Raw genomic sequence first — 20,762 nt, 5'->3', positions numbered from 1 at the left:
CTTTCCTTTTGGAGTCTTGCTGGAGGTGCCTTTTTGAATAATCAGTAGTTAATAACAGTGCAGTTTGCATTAGGAAGGAGACTTAATCCTGTGACTGTGTTGCAGCAGCCAGCCAGATTAGACAGATCACCAAGTTCAGACACCTTAAGTGCTAGGTGTTAGTTTCCCCAAATCAAGTTAAATCTGAATTGCTTATACTGTTACTACTACTAACTTATGATTTGAGTTTTAGGTGAAGTCTGCCTTTTTCATCTTGGTCTTGTTGACCCGTTTGCTGATATGGGCAAATTTAACACATTATCCCCTGTTGAAAGACTGGGAATGGGGGAAGGGGCTTGCCACACAACAGCAGAACCATGGTAATCATGTGTCCACTCTCCCATGCTAAGTGGAAGCTAAGCTTGGGTCGCTGACTCATAAATAAGGCAATTGCTATATTGCACGTTCTCGTAATAATTGGAGTTACAGTGGGCATGTGGAACAGTTTATTGTAGATCAGCTAATCCAGAAATGTCAAACATATGGCCTGCTGGCCTTATCTGGCCTGTGGGACCTGGACCCCATGTGCTAGCCACTGCCCCATGCACTGCATGCACTTCCCAGGCTGAACCCAGTGCCATGTGTGCTGCATCTAGCACAGAATGCTGCAATGTAGCCTCTGCCTTGGATCCCCTATGGCACATGCAGTGTTAAGTCCAGGCTGCATGCTATGGGCTGCATGCATAGTGAACCTTGAGGCCAGTGCGTGCTACACAGGGCTGGACTAAGCACGTGCAGTGTGCACAGTGTGGGGGGGCTGGCATGGGGCTGCATGCAGGCTGCACCCCAGATCTCTGCCATATGCAGCACTCGGGCCAGCCATGTGCAGTCTGTACTGGCCCCAATGTTGGCTGTGCATGTGGCCCCCAGGCCCAGTGCATGGTGTGTACTCTCATGGCACAGCATGAGGACTCCAGGGCATGGGCTGTATACAGTGCCCTGGACTGACACCCTCCCCCCTTGAGCTGTCTTCACTGCTGGGTCTAGCTCACATGCTTTGGATAGCAAATGCCCTGGGGGCAACATGCGCAGAGACAGGGGGTTGATCCGGTCCAGTCCACAGACTGGCCCAGTGACACTCATTCAGCCTGCGGGGCTGGATGAGTTTGAAACCCCCAAGCTAATCCACAGTAAATTCCCCCCTTTCTAATTCAGTACAATTTGTCATCTACTGGTGGCAGATATAACAGCTCAAATGGAACAGCCTTCAAAGTGTGTTGATAGAAATTTTAAAAATGCTGTCCTTTCCTTTCTGTCATTTGAAAGTCATTGGAAGTTCTCCTGTTTTTCAGTGTTGAATTTTGATCAAACAAACCAAACTCCCCTTTCATGTTTTAGTCTTTGGTTAAAATACCTTTTTCCCAAGGTTGATTCAGTTTTTAAAGACTTTCTTAGAATTCATTTTGCTTTTGCTTCTTCAGTAGTATGTAGCTTTGTATTTAGTGCTAAAATTGGTATTGAGTGGCTTCAGTTTTTTTTGTGTGTAAAGGCTGCTAAGGGAATTCAATGTATAATGAGTTGGACAAGAACTGTGAATGCCTCATACGATGATACTTCATTTCTCTGGTTTATTTCAAAGGTAGTTTTATTCCACACCCTTAGAGTTGGATATTATCTCAGAGTTGCAAGGGCTTTGATGGAGATACGAAGAATGGAGACCCTTCTCAAAGGAAGGACCCATGTGCTATATTCAGAAGTAGTTGGTAAAATGTGACAGGCCCCTCTGTTACAGACAATATTTTGTTTAGAATAGCAAAGGCTTCCTTTTCTGCTGTGCACTGAGGTTGGTCGGGTCTCTGATTAAAGTGCTGAGAGGCACTCTAATTCAGGGCTGAGAGCCAGCAATGTTAAATATCTTTGTGGCTCTGGCCCTCACTTTTTAAATGCCCACTCCTGTTGATTGCAGTGGGTCTCATCGGTCTTCCTAGCTAAAATATCAGTATAGACTGAGAGAAGTTGCAGGTTGTTGTTTTTTTTGTATAAAAGAGTGACCATGGTTAATGTTACGGTGTGGACCAGGACACTCATCAGAAGCAAGATACCCTTGATAATGTATTGGTTTCTAACTACCGTTATGCAATGGTTCATGTGACTCTGGTAAGTATTCAAGAGTATGTATCCTCAAGCACCAGGGCCACCTTAAAAATACTTGCTGTAAGATTAAAGCATCTTTTCTAGTGGAAGCCAGGGGTGGTTCAGGTTGTTTTAGAGTAACAAAAAATTGTTCAAAAGAAAGTAGCATCTGTCTCCTACCCTCCTTTCCTTGGAAGAAACTAATTAAGGGTCTTTGGAGGGACTTGATCCTCTTACTTTTAATTTATATTGAATAAATGCATGATTGATTCCACCAGACTTTCTACTTCAGTTGTATTAGGAAGAAATCCTCTAAGCATGTGTCTTCTGTGACACTGGGCAGAAGTGAGGATTTACTCTTTTTTTTATTCCTGGGGCTATCTTATACTCACAACCTTGCACTTTGGTGTCTTCGGAAACAATTATTGTTAAAATCTTGCCTCGTCTCTTAGAAGAGGTCCATTTACTGGAGAAATTTTCCTGTAGGGTTTTAGATATTCTAATTCTGTCTGTTTGCCCTTTATACTCATGGCATTAGTCTGTTCTTTGGATGCTTGTCAGATATTAGGGCTGTGTGAAACAGCACCGTTTCTTTTCGTGGTGCTTGGGTCAGGTCCCGGAGGACTGGAAAAGGGCCAATGTGGTCCCTATTTTCAAGAAGGGGAGGAAGGAGGATCCAAGTAATTTTATAGGCCAGTCACTTTTACCTCCATCCTTGGAAAGGTCTTTGAAAAGATTATGAAGGATCATATTTGTGAGAATTCAGTGGGAAAAATAATGCAGCAGGGAAACCAGCATGGATTTGTAGCAGGTAGATCATGCCTGACCAGTCTGGTTTTGTTTTATGATGGTCACAAAATGCTTAGACGCAGGAGTGGAGGTGGATGTTGTTTCCTTGGACTTTAGCAAAGCCTTCAATACAGTATCTCATCCTATTCTCATAACTAAATTAGGAGGCTGTGATAGATGTTTACATGGTCTGGTGGGTAGCAAATTGGCTTAGTGGTTGCACCCAGATTGTGGTGGTAGACGGGTCAGTATCGACCTAGAAAGATGTGGGTAGTGGGGTCCTTCAGGGTTCAGTCCTTGGACCCGTACTCTTCAATATCTTCATCAGTGACTTGGATGTGGGTGTGAAGTATACTCTGTCCAAGTTTGTGGATGATACTAAATTGTGGGGTGAAGTGCACACACTGGAGGGTAGGGAATGGTTGCAGGCAGACCTGGACAAGTTAGAAAAGTGGGGAGTACACAATAGGGTGCAGTATAACAAGAACAGGTGTAGAGTGCTACACCTAGGGTGCAAAAATATCCTGCGCATCTACTGGCTGAGAAGTGATCCTCTCAGCAGCACAGCAGCAGAAAGGGGTCTCGGAGTCATAGCGAGATGAACATGAGTCATCAGTGTGATGAAATGATCAGCAGAGCTAACTGCACTTTCGTCACGCATCTGCTGATGCACAATAATGGATCCAAGGAGGTGATACTTCTCCTCTATGTGGCATTGATCAGACTGCAGTTGGAGTACTGTATCCAGTTTGGGGTGCCATACTTCAAGAAGGGTGTTGATAGACTCGAAGGTCCAGAGTAGGGCCACTCGTGTGGTTAGGGCTTACAGGACAAGCTCTGTGAGGAGAGACTGAGGGACCTGGACCTTTTCAGCTTCTGCAAGAGAAGGCTAAGGGATGGTCTCGTGACTGCCTACAAATTCATTAGGGGGATTGGAGATGCTCTGTTCACCAGGGCGCCTCTTGGGGTAACAAGGAGCAGTGTCACGAACTGACAGAGAGCAGATTTAGGCTAGATATTAGGAAAAACTTCTTCATGGTAGGGGTGGCCAAAATTTGGAATTGGCTTCCAAGGGAGGTGGTGCTCTCCCCTACCTTGGGGGGTCTTTAAGAGAGGGCTGGATAGGCATCTGGCTGGGGTCATCTGACCCCAGCACTCTTTCCTGCCTAGGCAAGGGGTCGGACTCGATCTGTTGAAGTCCCTTCCGACTCTAGCATCTATGAATCTATGACTTCTGTTTCACCATTTCGAAGGGACAGTGTTTTGTTTTGCCATTTTGTTTAGTTTCGGAGCACTGTTCCATTTCATTTCATCAAAAACTGTTTCACTGATTCGACGCGTTTCGACATTCGACCCATAGGTTATAATGGGGAATTATGAGATTAGCTTTGTTATTTCATGCCTGATTTGGATGAAATTTGCAGGGATGGTAGCCCCTTCCGAGTGAATGAAGCCTGCCAAGTTTCAAGGAGATAGGTGCAAGGGTTTCTGGGAAACTTCAGCTCAAGGTGCTGACAAGCAAAACGTGTGTCACTTGACAGGAGCCTGCTGCTGCTGGCATCCCGTGTGCAGATTTGGGGGCCTGCACTCCCAGGAGGGTTGTGGGGCTGTGCTGGATGCCTCCTGGGGGTGCAGGCCCCTGGATCTGCACTTGGGATGACAGGAGGCTGCTGCTGCCACCTGGGACCAGCACTGAGTGCAGCCTATGCCCAGTGCCAGGAAGACCAGTGCTGCCACTGGCCACAGGCAACAGTGGCAGCCTCCTGTCATCCCACATGCAGATCTGGGGGCCTGTGCTCCTGGGCAGAGTCCGGCAGTCCTGGGAGGGGAGGTTGACCTCCATGGGGCTGGTGGAGCCACTTGGAGCGCGGCCCTGGCTCTCCTTGCCTCCCACTGCCGGGCTGCACTCTGACTGGCTCTGCCGGCCCCATGGAGCTCAACCTGGTGGCAGGAGAGTCAGTGGTAGAGCCTCTTAGAGCACAGCCCTGGCCAGTGGCTCTCCCCCACCTCCCGTCACCAGGCTCAGCTCTGTGGGGCTGGTGGAGCCGGTCGGAGTGCATCTGGTGGCAGGAGGTGGGGGAGAGCCAAGGCTGTGATTTGACTGGCTCTACCAGCTCCAGGGAGTTCCTCCCAGTGGCAGGAGGTGGAGTGCAGCCCTGGTTCTCCTCTGCCTCCCACCACCAGGCTACTCTGAAACTTGAGATGTTTTGAGTGCCCTTATTTAATTTTGAAACTCTTTTAAAGCCTTTTGTTTTGTTTCTAGTTCACTGTTTCGAGCTCGAAACACGTCAAAACAGCTTCAGAACAAAACATTCAGCAAAATTTTGCACAGCTCTATCAGATATAGAAGACTTGAGTAGGCCTTAAATAGTCGTATTGTGACTGTGAATCAAGACTGTAACAACATCCTAGTAGAAATCCTTGGGTTTAATATATTAATCTGCTTTTGGAACCTTAGAATCACTAAGGTACAAAACTAAATATAAAATATAGTAAACAGTTTTTTACAAATCTTTTTTTAAAGTGTAATGGGGGAAAGTATACTCACATCTTCCTACTTCTTTAGGTCCTTTTATAACCAGCAAAAACGGGTGTTGCTGGTTTTTTAATATTGTTGTTAAACCATGGCTTGTAGTTTTGGTAATTGTTTTAAGATCACCATTAAGCATGTTTTGAGGTTTCTCGAAGAAAATGAGAAAAATATTCCTATATAAATTGGTAAAATCTAATTTTAGATATTTCCTTTGATTAGGTAACTTTAGCCAGTATAGATGCAGAGCTTCAGAAACTAAAAGAAATGACCAACCACCAGAAAAAACGAGCAACAGAGATGATGGCCTCCTTACTGAAAGATCTTGCAGAAATAGGAATTGCAGTTGGAAATAATGATGTGAAGGTAGGGTATACCCCAAATATACTAGCATGATAAATTCATATGCTCTGTAGCTATTATGAAGTGCTTTATTGTTTGTGTTTTCAGCATAGTAAAAATGCTTTATAATTACCATGGCTATACAGCTAGGCATCCTCCGTGTTTTCAGTTATGGTTGTGGGAGAAGGTCAAACAAGTTAGAAATGCTTGAGAGAAGCATTTTTATTAATTGAGTTTGGCTTTTTTTTGGCAAGGATTGATTGTTTAAATGTACTATTTATTAAAAATACAAAGTCCATTATGTATATGGAGACAGTCCACACTGGCAAGCAGACTTACTTGATAGACAGGAAGTATTACGGAAAATATAAATGTTTTGATCTACCAAGGGAAACAGCATCAGAAGTTGTTTTCTGGTCTGAATTTGGTTGAAATATACCAAAAGATTAAAAAAAGGTAATCATTTAAACATAGTCTGAAGCTAGCCACCTAATGGTTGTTGTATGTTGGGCACTGTTTTCTGGTTGATACTCTGCTTTTAATTAAGTCTTTGTAGAATTAATATTTTCATCCAAACTTTCCTTTCAGCAACCTGAAGGAACTGGTATGATAGATGAGGAATTCACGGTGGCAAGACTATACATTAGCAAAATGAAATCAGAAGTGAAAACAATGGTAAAGCGGTGCAAACAATTAGAAAGCACGCAAACTGAAAGCAACAAAAAAATGGAGGAAAATGAAAAAGAGCTGGCTGCTTGTCAGCTTCGTATCTCACAGGTAATGTGGTAGTGTAGCTCCTTTTTTGATATTTGATTCCTACGTTTGTTTGGTTGGCTTCTTGCAGTTCTGTAGATAAGTTAATCTATAGCTTACAATTTCGAAACTAGTAGTTCAGAGGCCTTTAGAATAAGTAGGAAGTCCAGACATTTGTTCAGATGAATGCTTAATTTTTGTATTCATCAGTTTCCATTTTGAACTCGGGTATCACACCAAAGTGTTTATATCTCTTTTTTTTTTTTTTTTAAGATATTACTCTTAATATAACCAAGGGAACCAAGAAGATTGTAGATCTTGAACTTAGTGTTGTTGCAGTAAGCACAGTTGAGTAGTTCGGACTCTCTCAGAATGTTGAGAGAAGTTTTTTTAGCCTAAAAATCTGTTTCCTCTATATTTAACATTTGTAAAATAGAAAACATTTAGTTTCAGTGTTTATAATGGGATGCACTGACATTCTTTCAGCTCTGTGGGGGAAGGTTACACGCTTTTCTTTTAATGTGCAGAAGCAGTGGCTTCATCAGCAGCACTCTGCCCTCTTGAGGCAAAATTGAAAAGGGAGAGGGAAATGTCAGGAAGTAGACAGCAACATAAAATTATCACTATTAGAATTGAGCGAATTGAAACATTCTAATATATCAAAGGCTAGTTTAATATGAATGTTGTTAAACTTTTCTAACATGCTTTTTCAACTTTCCAAACTCATGATCAAACCTTTGCTCCCCTATTTCTATTGATCACCAATATGATTTTTTTAGCTCTGCTCTAGGACTTCTAATTTATTTGTGGAATGTTTAATAAGAGTAAAAGAAAAAAATGAACAACTACCTTCCTTGTCCCATTGCCGTATTTGTGGGAGCCACAAGATTGAGTATAATGATATTTACTTAAATGCAATATGTGGATTATGACCCCAGATACTGCAACATGGATAATCTATTTGCACAGATAAGACTTGTTTTAGAAATAGGAAGTTGACTGCATTTTGTTGAGAGGTTTATTTGCCCTTTTTAAAAACACCAAGAGCTCTTAAACTTTTCATGCAGCTTCATTTGAATATACCTAGTTTACATATAAATAAATCAATATCTGTTCGTTTTGAAAGCATGAAGCAAAGATCAAGTCACTAACAGAGTATCTTCAGAATGTGGAACAGAAAAAGAGGCAACTGGAAGAATCTGTAGATTCCCTTAATGAAGAACTAGTCCAGCTTCGAGCACAGGGTATGAATTTTCCTTTAAATATAACCATTACTAGGAAGCATGCCACAATTGGTACTGGAGAAAATATGGTGTTGATGTTTTTCCTCTCTGAATAAAGTGACAGAATAATATGTACAACTTAGTGTGTGTTTCTAAGTGCAAGTACCTCATCAATAAGATTGAGTGCATATGGAGATGCATCATTTGAAAGAGTTCTTGAAAACATAAGGCTGTAATTTCATTGATTTTAAATATGAAAGCTATTAATAAATGAGTATATTTCAATGCTTAAAATGGTGGGGAGGGAAAAAATATTTTTATCTTGGTCCTCCCTATGACTACCTAAATACCTGAGCTGAAAACTTGTTTTTTTTTCCTGTAGAAAAAGTTCATGAAATGGAGAAGGAGCACTTAAATAAAGTCCAAACTGCAAATGAAGTCAAGGCAAGTTAGCTATTTTTTTTTTTTTTTGTTCTTTGTTAGTTTACATAAAACTTCGTATTTTAAGTACCAAACTAAATTTCTTGTTGTTGTTTTATAGCAAGCAGTTGAGCAGCAGATTCAGAGCCACCGTGAGACCCACCAAAAACAAATTAGCAGCCTGCGAGATGAGGTCGATGCAAAGGAGAAACTTATTACTGAACTCCAAGAGTAAGAGTTGTGATAATAAAAGTTGGACTTCGCTTTTACTTTTAAAATATTAGACTTTTGAGGAAAATAGCTTGGCATGTAGTTTAACAAATTCCTAAACTACTTAAATATTTATTTGGGTTCATTTATTTGATTAGGACTTGAATATATTTATAGTTCTGAAGTCAAGTCATTGACCCTTTTGCAGCAGTGAGTAAAAACAGTTCACTACCTTCAGTATTTTACTCAAAATTTAGGCAAAGTGAGTGTTATCCCTCTTTCAGTAGTCTGGTTTCAGACTTATGGTTTGCCCAAGGGTGACTTAAGAAAAAACAGATATTTAGCCTGTGGGAAAGTCTGACCCACTAATAAAAGAAAGATAACACACTAGGGATTTGTATTATGGGGCAGTGGAATTAGGAGCAGGGGACTCCATTCCAACACTGCACATATTGAATGTGATTTGATGGCTTTGGGGTCATATCTGGTAAATACTCAGCATAAGTCAGTCAGTCACTGCTATTTCTGATTTTAAAAAACAAAGTTTAAGGCAGACAGTTTAACAAGATTCCTTTTGTACCATTTACTCCTTAGTCATTTGCGTACCATAGGTTAGTTTTAATAAATGTGCTTCAGCGTAATAAAGACTCAGACTTGATGTCTTTTGAGGTTTCTCATCGAAATATTTACATGTTAATCATGACTTTTTCATGTTCAGCCAAAATCAGAAGATGATGCTTGAGCAGGAACGTCTAAGAGTTGAACATGAGAAGCTGAAAACTACAGATCAAGAAAAAAGCAGGAAACTTCATGAACTGACGTAAGTTCCTAATCTGTGGGGGGGGGTTCCCCTATACAGAGCAACTGTATTAATTTATAATTTTAAATGGTAAAGTCATAGTTTTCCAGTATGTATAAGATCTAAAACTTGTATAAACTTCATTATAAATCTAAACAAACTCTTTAATTGAATTGGTGGCTTGTATGAAATTGCTGGAGGGCAAGGATCTTAAAACTGGTTTAGGCAGAAGTAGCTTAGTGAATGTCTTTTAAGACTGAACAAGAATTCATTGATTTATCTGGGTTTAGGGCCAGAAGGCATCTTCTAGAATTTTACCAGATTTCTGTTGGGAAGGATTACAAGAGCATTAAAGGCATTGTTTTATTGACAGCCTGATTTAAAGGAGTTCCAGTTAAAGGGATCCTATTTTGATCCGTTGTTGTTGTTGTTGTTGTTGTTGTTGTTGTTATTTTCCATAATGACAGAACCTAAAAGGGTTCATTGGTCATTCCTGAAAACTTGTAAAACTCCATATGCCTAAAATTTTGAAACCTTAGGGAAGTTATGTTTGTCTAAGTTCTGAGGTCTGCCAATTAGTTATTGGCTAATGCAAAACAAAATCCTGCAAGAGCAATGTCAACCAAAGGTTTGCCTGAGATCCAGTAACTAATGTCCTAAATCAACAGGTGTTCTTAAGTTCTTCTGCTAGTGGAAACCATAGTGATGTGAAGTATTTAAGTCCTGGTAAATCAGAAATTAAATTAATTTTTTTGGTCCATAAATTTCTCTTTCAGATTTTTTTTTTTTTTTCATTTTTAGTCTGCTCATGGCTTTAATTGCAATAGTTTTTCCTTATACCATCTTGAACTTTTCAGGTTAAACTCCTGTGTTACATAGAAAGTTATATATGTAGCATTAATCTGGCAGTTTCTGCTTGATTTGAAACTGAAGTTGGGGGCAGCAGGGAGATGAATTGAAAATGTCAGAATTGGGTGACTTAGTGTTATGCAAGTTATTAAAATGAATTATATTGCATAAACTATGCTGGACTACGTGCATGATGTTTTCTTAGACCAAAGTCAGTGCTTAAAGCTGGAAGTATAAAACTGCAACAATTCAAAAATTTAAACAAAAATAATACACCTCTGCTGTATGTCCATTTTTGTGACACCATAAACACAGGTGGAGATTAGAAGAAATTATTCTAATAGCAGTGGTGACTTTAATAGTGGAATCATTTAGCCAATTCCTTCAGAAGGCTGCAGGGGGATTTTCATAAAGATGCAAACTTTTCCAAACTTTACTTTTTCCTCCCTAATAAAAATGCTGATTTCCCACTTTGTTTTTTCTTATTCTGTCTGTAGAATCTTCTTGATATCCTTGGTCATAATAAGGGTTCTAGGTTCTTTCTGATCTCTGTAGTTACAGTCCTACATAATTTGAGAGATTAAAACATTAGGGCTTCAGCAGCATATTTAATGCTTTTTTGCATTACATAAGAAAGAGCTGTAAACAGAAGGGTCACTGCAATATAATTGAAATTATTAAACTAAGCAATGGAAAATACATTGCTTGGTTTGCATACAAGTTAATGAATACTTGCACAACATTGAAAATTAATTTTTCATTTGGAATAAACCTCTATTGTCCCTTTACTTCCTCTGACACTCCCCAGGGTTTGGTTTATGGTTTTTTTTCTTTCTTTCTTTTTCCTTTTCCTTTTGGTGTGTCCTCAACTTCACAAACCTTGTAATATTTGAAAAACAAGTGGCTTTTTTCCCCCCAAGCATTGATCCTGGGCCTATTCAGATGACTGAATTGTTTAATCTTTAAAGGACTTAATTCTATACAAAATTGTATTCTGGGCGATCATCTTTGGTATGCCCTTCGTGGCCCCCTCGTTTTGACTGCATTGCTATTTGTTCCACATGTCAGGGTCACTTTATATTAGGAATCTAAGAGAACATTCACTGAAACCTTTCCACTTTATCTGAAGTAGAATTAGAACTTTTTTCTAAGGTAAACTAGCATGATAATTCATTGCACCTCTTTTCCCTTGAGCCTCTTAAATATATTTATTTTAAGACTTGTGGGTTTTGTTCTAGACAAACATCAGTGATTCAGCTGTATGTTTCTCTTTGACTCAGGGTTATGCAGGACAGACGAGAACAAGCAAGGCAAGATCTGAAGGGTTTGGAAGAAACTGTGGTAAGTATAGTATGTTCACAAGCAAATGCCAATTAACCTGTTTATTCAGGTTAAGAACTCAAAACCATGAAAACTTGTTTGTTCATTTTTAGGCTAAAGAACTTCAAACTCTGCACAACCTTCGGAAGCTCTTTGTTCAAGATCTAGCTACCAGAGTTAAAAAGGTAACTGATACTACTAAGGCTTATTCCTTTTGTGAACATACATTGCATGCATTTAAAAGTAGAAATAAATGAAGCATTTAATATAGCTCTAATGGTTCAGTTGTAACTAGAAATCTGGACTTCCATATATTATTATTTTATTTTCCTATCACTGTAGAGCGCAGAGATGGACTCAGATGAAACAGGAGGCAGCGCTGCACAAAAACAGAAAATTTCCTTCCTTGAGAATAATCTTGAGCAGCTCACAAAAGTCCACAAACAGGTACAGTAAGACTTGCTTATTCAAGCTGCAGCACAGAAGCATAATGGTTGTGTGTTTTATTTTGTATCTGGAATAGTTCGTGCAAGTAAGGGATCATCACTTCTCTTGGATGCTTAACTCCAATTTTTAATATAAAATAAATAGGTACATTTAATATAGTCTGTGAAAGTCTGTAAGAGTAATTTAGACTTACGTGATATTTGTTGTGTAGTGAATGGTTTTTGAAAAGGGATTTTATTACTGAAATACTTTAAACCAAATAAGTTTATAAAATAAAAGTTGGATCAAAGTTATTGTCCTTTCTTTTAGGGTTACACTACAGCAGGGTGAAAGTAACTTGCTTTTTCAGAGAAAAATATGTCTTGCTTATTCTTAGCTGGTACGTGATAATGCAGATCTTCGCTGCGAGCTTCCTAAACTGGAGAAACGACTTAGAGCTACAGCTGAGAGAGTTAAAGCTTTGGAGTCGGCACTGAAGGAAGCCAAAGAAAATGCATCTCGCGATCGTAAGCGATATCAGCAAGAGGTAGACCGCATTAAAGAAGCAGTGAGATCTAAGAACATGGCTAGAAGAGGACATTCTGCCCAGATTGGTAAGTAAAGAGAATCCAGGACTTGGTAAAAATTTTTGGCTGCTCCCTTTCTCTCTCCCCCGCCCTCCCCCTTCCATTTTTATGATAATGTGGGAGTAAATTTTATTTCTGGTACAGGAGTTGCCAGCCCCTGCTAGTAATAGTACAAATTGAAACTTCTGAAAACACGATAGGGTTTGTACCTTGATAGAGAACCTGTTCTGATTTAGTGATAGTTGTAGCTTTTTTTTCTTTTTTCTTTTATTTAAAAAAAAAAAAAAAAAAAGGTTAATCTGATCTATTTGTGATGAGGTACTTAATTTTTCACATGATGGAAAGCTTTGCCTGCAAAAAAACATTAGCCATAAAGGGCAGGGTTTGTTTCATAGGAGAAAAAAAAAGTAATACATTGGAATATACACGAAGGGCATGTCTACATAGGATGCTACTGTGCTGTAGTGTCCATTGGCAAAAACTGATGACACTGCTATGTCGCCATAGCAACACATTCCCTCTAGTGCATTGCTGTGGTGATGTAGTGGCCCAAAATAACTGTGCATGGCAGGGCACAGTATAGTACAGGCTGTTACTGTGCTGTCCTTTCGTGCTTCCAAAAGGAAGTACTAAATGATGGTGCAGTAGCAAAGGCATTGTAGGGCCACATGTAAGTGCACCCAAAATGTCTCTACCTTGCCTTTTGATTCTGCATTTGTTACACACTTGTGATGACAAAAATTTGCAAAGCATCTTTAACTTTCTTAGGGTAACCAAAGGAAGGGTCTGAGTATGCCTTAGTGTTCTGTTTTATCAGTTAATGGTTTGGCATGCAGATATGCAGCTTGCTTAGTCTTGGTAATAGCTCTTTTTGGTTTTGCAGGTCTTGAACAGGAAGTTCTCTGTTTGCTTAATTTTACTATTAAAGTTTTAAGACTAAAGAAGTGTTGAAACTTTCCATACTTCAGAGTAGTAGCTCTGGATTTTTAACACACAGACCACAGTCATAAACTTAACATAAATGCACTAAAATTACTTTGTTCCCTTTTTTTTCCATTGTCCCCAAATCCCATATTTGCATTTCATGACTTTTTGTGAGGATGAGAGAATAAACCGTATATAAGTGGAAAGTACTCTGTTGCAATAGTAAACTATATGCAGTAAGCCTGTGTATAATTTGCACAAGACAGGTATAGGTTATGCTCACATTAAACATTTCTCTCTAAAGATATTCCTTTGGTTGTTACCAACCAGCACTTGAGTCAAAATAGATTTATAGATGTAGAGTCAGAAGGTACCTTGTAGATCTTCTAGTCCAACCCCCTGCCGTGGGCAGGAGAGAGAACTGGGCTCAAATGACCCCAGCCAGGAAAACGTTGAGCCTCCTCTTAAAGACCCCCAGGGTAGGAGCAATAACCACTTCCCTTGGAAGTTTGTTCCAGATCCTAGCTGCCCTGACTGAAATAGTGCCTTCGAATGTTTAGTCTAAACCTGCTGTCTAGCAACTTATGGCCATTATTCCTTGTTACTCCGGGAGGCGCTCGGGGGGAACAAGGTCTCTCCCAAACCCCGCTGGTCCCCCCTAGTAAGTTTATAGATGGCCATCAGGTCCCCCCTCAGCCTTGTCTTGCGAAGGCTGAACAGGGTAAGGTCCCATAGCCTCTTCGTAGGGTCTGTCCTGCTGTCCTTCCTTTGGTCCCTCTCCATGTTATCCACATCCCTCCTGAAGTGCAGCGCCCAGAACTGGACTCAGTACTCCAGCTGTGGCCTGACCAGTGTTGCATAAGGGGGAGAATCACCTCGTTGGCCCTGCCTGTGATGCATCTGTGGATGCAGGACAAGGTATGGTTAGCCCCACTGACCGTGTTCTTGTATTGTTGGCCCATGTTCATCTTGGAGTCAGTAATGACTTTTTACTATGGTTGGGTTCAAATGTAGGGATTTAACACCAGCCCTCGTCCAGGGTCTGGAGGAAGGATTATATTTACATTGTATAAAACAGTGTTAAAGTTCGCAGTGTCAATAAAAAAAAAAAAAAAAAAAAAAAAAGGCTTGGGTTGGCAGCCCTGGTACCTAGAGAGCTATATCTATTCCTCCAAGAAAGCAACTAATCAGTGAACAGCTTTTATGACTTGTAATAATGCCAGCTGTTTATCAGGAATTCACTTGCCAAAGACGTTTTCTGGTGGCCTTGAAAGCTACTTCTGATGCGAGATCTAGTCAATCTGACACAGCAGTTTTACAGTCTAAAAGCATATCAAGTTTGCAGGCCAGAAAAACAGCTTTCAAATTTTGTATGGCAAACTAGCATGTATTCTCTACCCTTTCCTGGTGATGGCTGGAAAGATGGGGGTGGGAGGAAAGGGATATGAGTGGCTTATGCCACTCATCTTGGGGCATAGACATTAGAAAATGTCTACAGTCTGATCTGTTCAGAAGTGACACTCTGTAAAAGGGAAGAAAATCCTCCTGAGAAGCTAATGCTCATCTAAACATAGTAAACTTAAACTCCCTCCTTTCTATTTCCATTCAATTTCAGAAAACTAGACATCCCATAGTTCTCCAGTAAGCATACACATACGCATAGGGTAATGTTAGCAGCAAAAGTCGCCCTGGTTTTGCTTTCTGCACTGCCTTCCCTCCACCTCCCTTGCTACAAGGAGAGTCATATGTACATGTCATGGGCTTGATTTTTGAGAAACGTTTTTTCTATAAGTTAGATTTGAGTAGGCAGAGTCTTTCCCAAATCTAGGTAGCAGTCTGATATGAAGTATATATAGCCACTGACAAAAAGCTGGTGTATTTGCCTTGAGATAAGGAAGAACTTTTATAATTGTATAATTCAAGAAGTTCTTAAGTATGCCAGAAGCAGAAACCAGAGTAGCTTATTTTGTGGAAAAAAAACCAAATTGACCTGTTATGGACTTAAAAATGCTGAAGAGTGTACAGATGCACAGTGTCTAAAAGTTAGCGATTTGATTTTTCAGAGCTCTGTATTTGTTAATTTTATGAGATGCTTTTCCATCTGAGCATTTTTGATTTATAATATTTTTAACTCATTAACAAGAGCCTTGTGAACTTCAGAACTAATAAGGTTAGTCAAAAAACTGTCTTTTTATTTCTATACAGTGCATCATAAAGATAAAGCATCTGAGCCTAACAGCCTGATCGTTAAAATCCCCCAAATACCACTTTTCTGAACTTCTGAAATAATGTATTTCTCATTTTAGCAGGTAACTTGCAGACCATAACAGTATTCACTGTAGAGTGTCATCATACAGGATTGATGAATTGGAGCAATAAAAGATCAAATGGTAAATGGCTTGGCATGCATTTTCCTAAAGCTGTGCCTTGTTTTCTGTAGCAAAGCCTATCCGTCCTGGCCAGCATCCAGCAGCTTCTCCAACTCATCCAAGTGCAATTCGTGGAGGAGGTGCAATAACTCAAAACAGCCAGCCAGTCCCACTGCGTGGCGGCGGAGCACGGCAGGATAAAGTGTAAGTCTTGCTTTCCATAGGTTGTTTCTGTGTCCTTTTGGGAGCTTTGTGTTATAGTTTGTTTAAAATCCATTCAGCTGAATAAAGCCACTCGAATGTTCTACAACTACTTCCTGTTTTGTTTTGTTTTTTAATTCGGAGGAATACACTGTGTGTAAGTAGGCTGGTGCTTCCTTTTACCCAAGTGAAGTAAAGTTTTATATAATGAAATATAGGTTGGGGCTGAGAATCACTCCTAATTGAACACAGTACAGAAACGATAGAAAAAATACCTGCAATATGCAATAAGTATGTAATAGATGAAAATATTCCTGTTCACTACTCTTATTTTCCCCAGTGACTGGTAGCCTACTTTTTAAATTTGATAGTGAGGCCTTCCTCCAAGGAGAAATACAATTTGGTGTAGAGTGGCAGTTCTTTCATATGCTGTTCTTCTACCTTTGCTAAGCCTACGCACTATAGCTTGGGAATTGGAAGTTTTAGCATGAAAAGATTTGCTTTTATGAAAGCTATAATTTAATAACTTTAAAATGCTATTAAATGCTTCAGTAATTGAAGTAGTATGTATATTTATGGTCTCTGACAAACATTGAGCTGAAGGTGTGATGAGATCTGATTCACAACCCCAACAATTATGCCTCCTGCCATGCCATATATGAATGGCAGGGCATGTGATTGTGAGATCAGGGATATTGCCAGTGCAGGGGGAGCCATACTGCACTAGTTACCTGATTGGTGGTGGCCACACTTCTTAGTTTAAGGCTTTAATGGGAATCAGCCACAAAGCTATCACACATCTTTTTTGTGTGTATTAAGTCTTGTGACCTATTACCTGTTCTATCTTGCCATTTAACTGAATGAACACATGGCTGGGTTACTACTTCATATGTGATTAACTGGTTAATCATGTCTTAAGCGTAACATCTGCCAGGGGCCTATGAAAACTTCACATGTGCATCTTTAAGCATATGTGTACATTCATTTAAACACAGTGCAGTGGTTAATATGCTTAAATACCTTTATTGACTTGGGACTTTTAAAGTGCATTTTTGCTTCATTAACTGCATGACAGTTGCTCCCTTCCTTATGAAGAAGATTGCACTTGTCTGCTCAGCTGCACTTTGAATGTTTCTCATTTGTGTAACTTCGTTTTACGCATTAAGACCATCTGTGTCTTAAACTGAAGAATAGTGTGAGCTCTTGAAGAGCCCTGTGGGGCCTTAAATCCCAGATACTTTATCTCAGGAATTCTCTCGCTTTTAAAACTAGATTAGCTGGTGTTACCGTATAACTAAGGAAAAATAGAACTAGTACCTAATCTTCCAAAGCTTCCTTTTTTACTGACTTGAGGTGGTGCAGTTATGGATGTCTTTTTCTTTGCCATCACATTCTTTCTCCTTTCTCTCCATAAGCAGAAGGAAGTAAACAGGGGTCACTAAATGGCAGTATATAGCAAATCCCTAGTTCTTGTATTACGAGAAACTAGCGGATAATAAGTTTAAAACTAACAAAAGAAAGTTGTTTGTTTTTGTTTTTTTCACACAGCGTGTAATTAGTGTAGAACTCATTGCTTCCAATAGTATTCTAGATGTTGTGGAAACTGATGGTGTAGCCCAGGGGTGGGCAAAATGTAGCCCAGGGGCCGGATGTGGCCTGGCAAGCCATTCTGTCCGGCCTGTGGGGCCCCTAAAAAATTTAGAAAATTAACATTTATCTTCCCTTGGCTGCCTGTCATGTGGCCCTTGATGGCTTGCTGAAACTCAGTAAGCAGCCTTCTGCCCAAAATAATTGCCCGCCCCTGGTATAGCCATATTCAAAAAGGGATTCGATAGATTCTTGGAGGAAGGGGGCATCAGTTGCTACCGAGCATGGGAGTTAAGGATACAGCCTCTGAATCTCAGCTTCCTATGCCTTAAATCCTGGAGGTTGCAAGTGAGAGGAACAGTGGAAAAAACCCTAGTCATACCCAATTCATTGTCCCTTTCAGCATCTACTCTACCACTGTATATGACACAGGATACTGGGCAAGATGGACCTCCTGACTCTAAAATGGCAATTCTTATGTGGTTTTATTCCAGGACTTGGGCATCAGTCCCAGACAATTTACTGGATCCTGGCAGTTGATTAGTTCCCGGACACCATGGTGATTGGGGTCGGGTGTCCTTCCTTTGTATAAATACATGTCTTTCCTATAAATACTATAAATTATCCCTGCCTTTGCTGAAATGTATATGTTGACACTTGTTCTCCATACCCCTTGAGCTTGCATCTTACTTGGAGGAGAGAGCCTTTACCCTTGGTAACCACATATCAGTTGGCCTGGGGGAATTTTGAGCAAGGAGGCCTAGCTTGTCTGAATTCTATTAAATATATCAGCTTGTCTGCCTGAGGAATATAGCAGTTCACATTTTTGAAGCTTGAAAATGATCAGTTCTATATATTGTTTAATAAAGAAAAAATACTGCAGTGAATTACTGCAACTCTGTCATGGGTTAAGGAGAGAATGTCATGTGAACTAGTCAACTTACAGCTTTTAAATTTGTTTAAAAATATAATTTCCATTTAGAGTCAATAACACTTGCAGATGACATCCCATTGACTCTGGTTGCATAAAACTTGCTACTAAGGCACTGGTCCCTAACTTGCGCTGTTTTTCATCTATAACTGAGATAATAGCACCTCAGATAAGTGGATCTATGAACAAATGAGGTTGGTGTTCTTTTTCTTGACCAATAATACTCATTTTATTGTTGAAATTTCATAAATTGCTCCCAAGTCTGCAGATTCTACCAAAAGGTTTATACACTTGTTCTCCTTCAAACTACTCTTAGCTTTCTTGACCTAGATCAAGAATAACATTTAAAAATATTTTGCATGTTACTATTTGACTATTTCTGTGTGCAATTTTAAACATTTGAAAGTCACTGAGGGATATATGTCTGCTTATGCATTTAACTTAGCTTTTTCTTTGCAGTTGCTGAGAAATCTGCAGTATGAAGAGGATGGGATATCATACGGAGAGAGTCATTCCATGACAATAATCTCTCCCATTGTGGATTGTAGGATTTTTTTTTTTTACTGTATAAATTATACCTGGCCTGTACAGCTCTCTTCCCTTCTACAAATTCTACTAACTGATTCCCAAAAATATTAGAGTGTAATTTCGGCATCTTGAAAAATGACATGTTAAAGTGTAGCTCTGTTCATTACACTGTTTGTCTTTCATGTCTTAAACTTAGTCTGCACTGTGCCAAGCTGAATGTATGTTAAGTAAATCTTAGTTCAAATTTTCTAGCTTAATTTGTGTACATTTTACTGTCTTAGGGCAACGTGGAACAATGTTGAAATACACTTTAATTTTTACCACATGAAGTAATAACACTATTTGTCCCACTCTGAGTTATAACAGCACTCTATCTTAAAGTTTTCCTGAAATGCTGCATAGAGCATCAGGACTGAAATATTTGTACAGTGTAGGAATACTGAAGTGTGCTTATGACAACTGCCATAAGGCATTGAAATCTTGAAACCATAGAACTAAAGAGTTCAGTTTGAACAAGGCTATTTAACTGTTTGATTAATTGCCTGTTTATCAGGCTGTTTTGAGTTAAATACTGTACAGTAACAAAAGTAAACCTAAGTTTACCTAGAAAAAGTCTGTCAGTGGAAAATTTAATCTGTCCTGTTCCTGATTCTATACACAGCATAATTTGGAGTGAAAACATTCTGCTTCATTCTGATGAGCTCATTATCTCTTTGTCTAATTCTGATAGCTAATTTTCACTATATTAACATAGTGAAATGAGTCTAGAATTTAACTTTTTCCACTATTGTGTGCATATTGGAAATCTTGACCTGAAATGTAAGCTTTCAATTTGAGAAAATGAGTTGATGAGCAGTTGGATAATTAATTAAATACACTAATAATGGAGGCAAGAAAACTATAGCTCATATGGCCAGAAATCCCAGAGCTGTGTCAGGACCAAGGATAGAATGGGAGGAACCTGTGCTACACTGAATTGTATTGTAATGCATTTGTAAGTCTAGGAATACGTAAATACCTACTCCCAAGCAGTAGTTGTATCAAATATTTTCTTCTTTTTGCAATAAAGTCCTGTAAATTGGCTACAAAATAAACAATGTTTTTGTTTGACCTGTTTCTCAAGTTCTGAGCACCCATATCTGCTGCTGAAGTCAAGATCAAAGCTTTTGAAGTTAAATTACACAAGTGATAAGATATTCTGAGGGGTTTTTCCACTAGTTGTAGAAAAGTTGTTCTTGGAACAGAAATGAGTTACCAGATCATTGTGTGGGAAGAAACCTAATGTGAACATTCAAGAATACAAGAGTTAATGCCATGTCTTAAATTGGTTGTCTCACTACTTTTTGGGATGTTTGTCCATTTTTGTGGAAACTTGAATCCTACATAGACATTGATTTGCAAATAATTTTTGAGACCTTTTATACAAAGTGAAATGTTTGTATTATGATGGAGCATGGTCAAAAGTTTTGGACTCTTAAGTTAACTTTTCTATTTCCTTCTTATCCACAGCAGCTTGACTAGCTACATTAATTTTCATTTCAAAGGCTGATTTTTGTTTATATCTGCCAGAAGACCTAATTCTTTCAGGTTTTCAACATTAAAAGACCTCTTATTCTTAAATTACAGCAAAACTGCAAAATTGTAAGCTTTCTGGAGCGTGAGAGGCAGTGTGCCAAGGGAAGTGGATGGTGAACTAGCAGTTGAATAGATAGTTTTTAATGGAATTTTCTTAACGGAAACAGTCTTGTCTGGAATTTGTCACAATATTAACTGCAGATTTTCAAACCTTCACATGTATTAATTTGCAGTGACTAAAAACTGGTTTCCTTGGAAATACTCAAATGAAGCAGGATATTTTTTCA

General features: G+C 39.3%; 1 protein-coding gene across 2 annotated transcripts in view; it reads left to right on the top strand.

Annotated features, from left to right (window-relative positions):
- The window catches only part of KIF5B (kinesin family member 5B), a 50,910-nt gene extending 30,900 nt beyond the window's left edge, over nucleotides 1-20,010 (top strand). Inside the window, exons 15-26 of one of the 2 annotated variants that reach the window (XM_090047527.1) lie at nucleotides 5,654-5,797; nucleotides 6,362-6,550; nucleotides 7,653-7,770; nucleotides 8,132-8,193; nucleotides 8,291-8,400; nucleotides 9,098-9,199; nucleotides 11,308-11,368; nucleotides 11,461-11,532; nucleotides 11,690-11,794; nucleotides 12,171-12,387; nucleotides 15,725-15,857; nucleotides 18,832-20,010. In XM_090047527.1, the coding sequence (XP_089903653.1) occupies nucleotides 5,654-5,797; nucleotides 6,362-6,550; nucleotides 7,653-7,770; nucleotides 8,132-8,193; nucleotides 8,291-8,400; nucleotides 9,098-9,199; nucleotides 11,308-11,368; nucleotides 11,461-11,532; nucleotides 11,690-11,794; nucleotides 12,171-12,387; nucleotides 15,725-15,857; nucleotides 18,832-18,838 (1,320 nt within the window). In that variant the 3' untranslated portion in view covers nucleotides 18,839-20,010. Of the gene's footprint in view, nucleotides 1-5,653; nucleotides 5,798-6,361; nucleotides 6,551-7,652; nucleotides 7,771-8,131; nucleotides 8,194-8,290; nucleotides 8,401-9,097; nucleotides 9,200-11,307; nucleotides 11,369-11,460; nucleotides 11,533-11,689; nucleotides 11,795-12,170; nucleotides 12,388-15,724; nucleotides 15,858-18,423; nucleotides 18,801-18,831 lie in introns of those variants that run through there. The other variant, XM_090047526.1, reaches the window with a different exon arrangement.
- Nucleotides 20,011-20,762: the final 752 nt, after the last annotated feature.

Source organism: Crocodylus siamensis, chromosome 5, assembly GCF_052110815.1.
Source record: "Crocodylus siamensis isolate JL-2025a chromosome 5, ASM5211081v1, whole genome shotgun sequence".
Classification (NCBI taxonomy): domain Eukaryota; kingdom Metazoa; phylum Chordata; order Crocodylia; family Crocodylidae; genus Crocodylus; species Crocodylus siamensis.
Note: the sequence above shows the minus strand (reverse complement) of the source record. Positions and strands in the feature narration are given on the sequence as shown.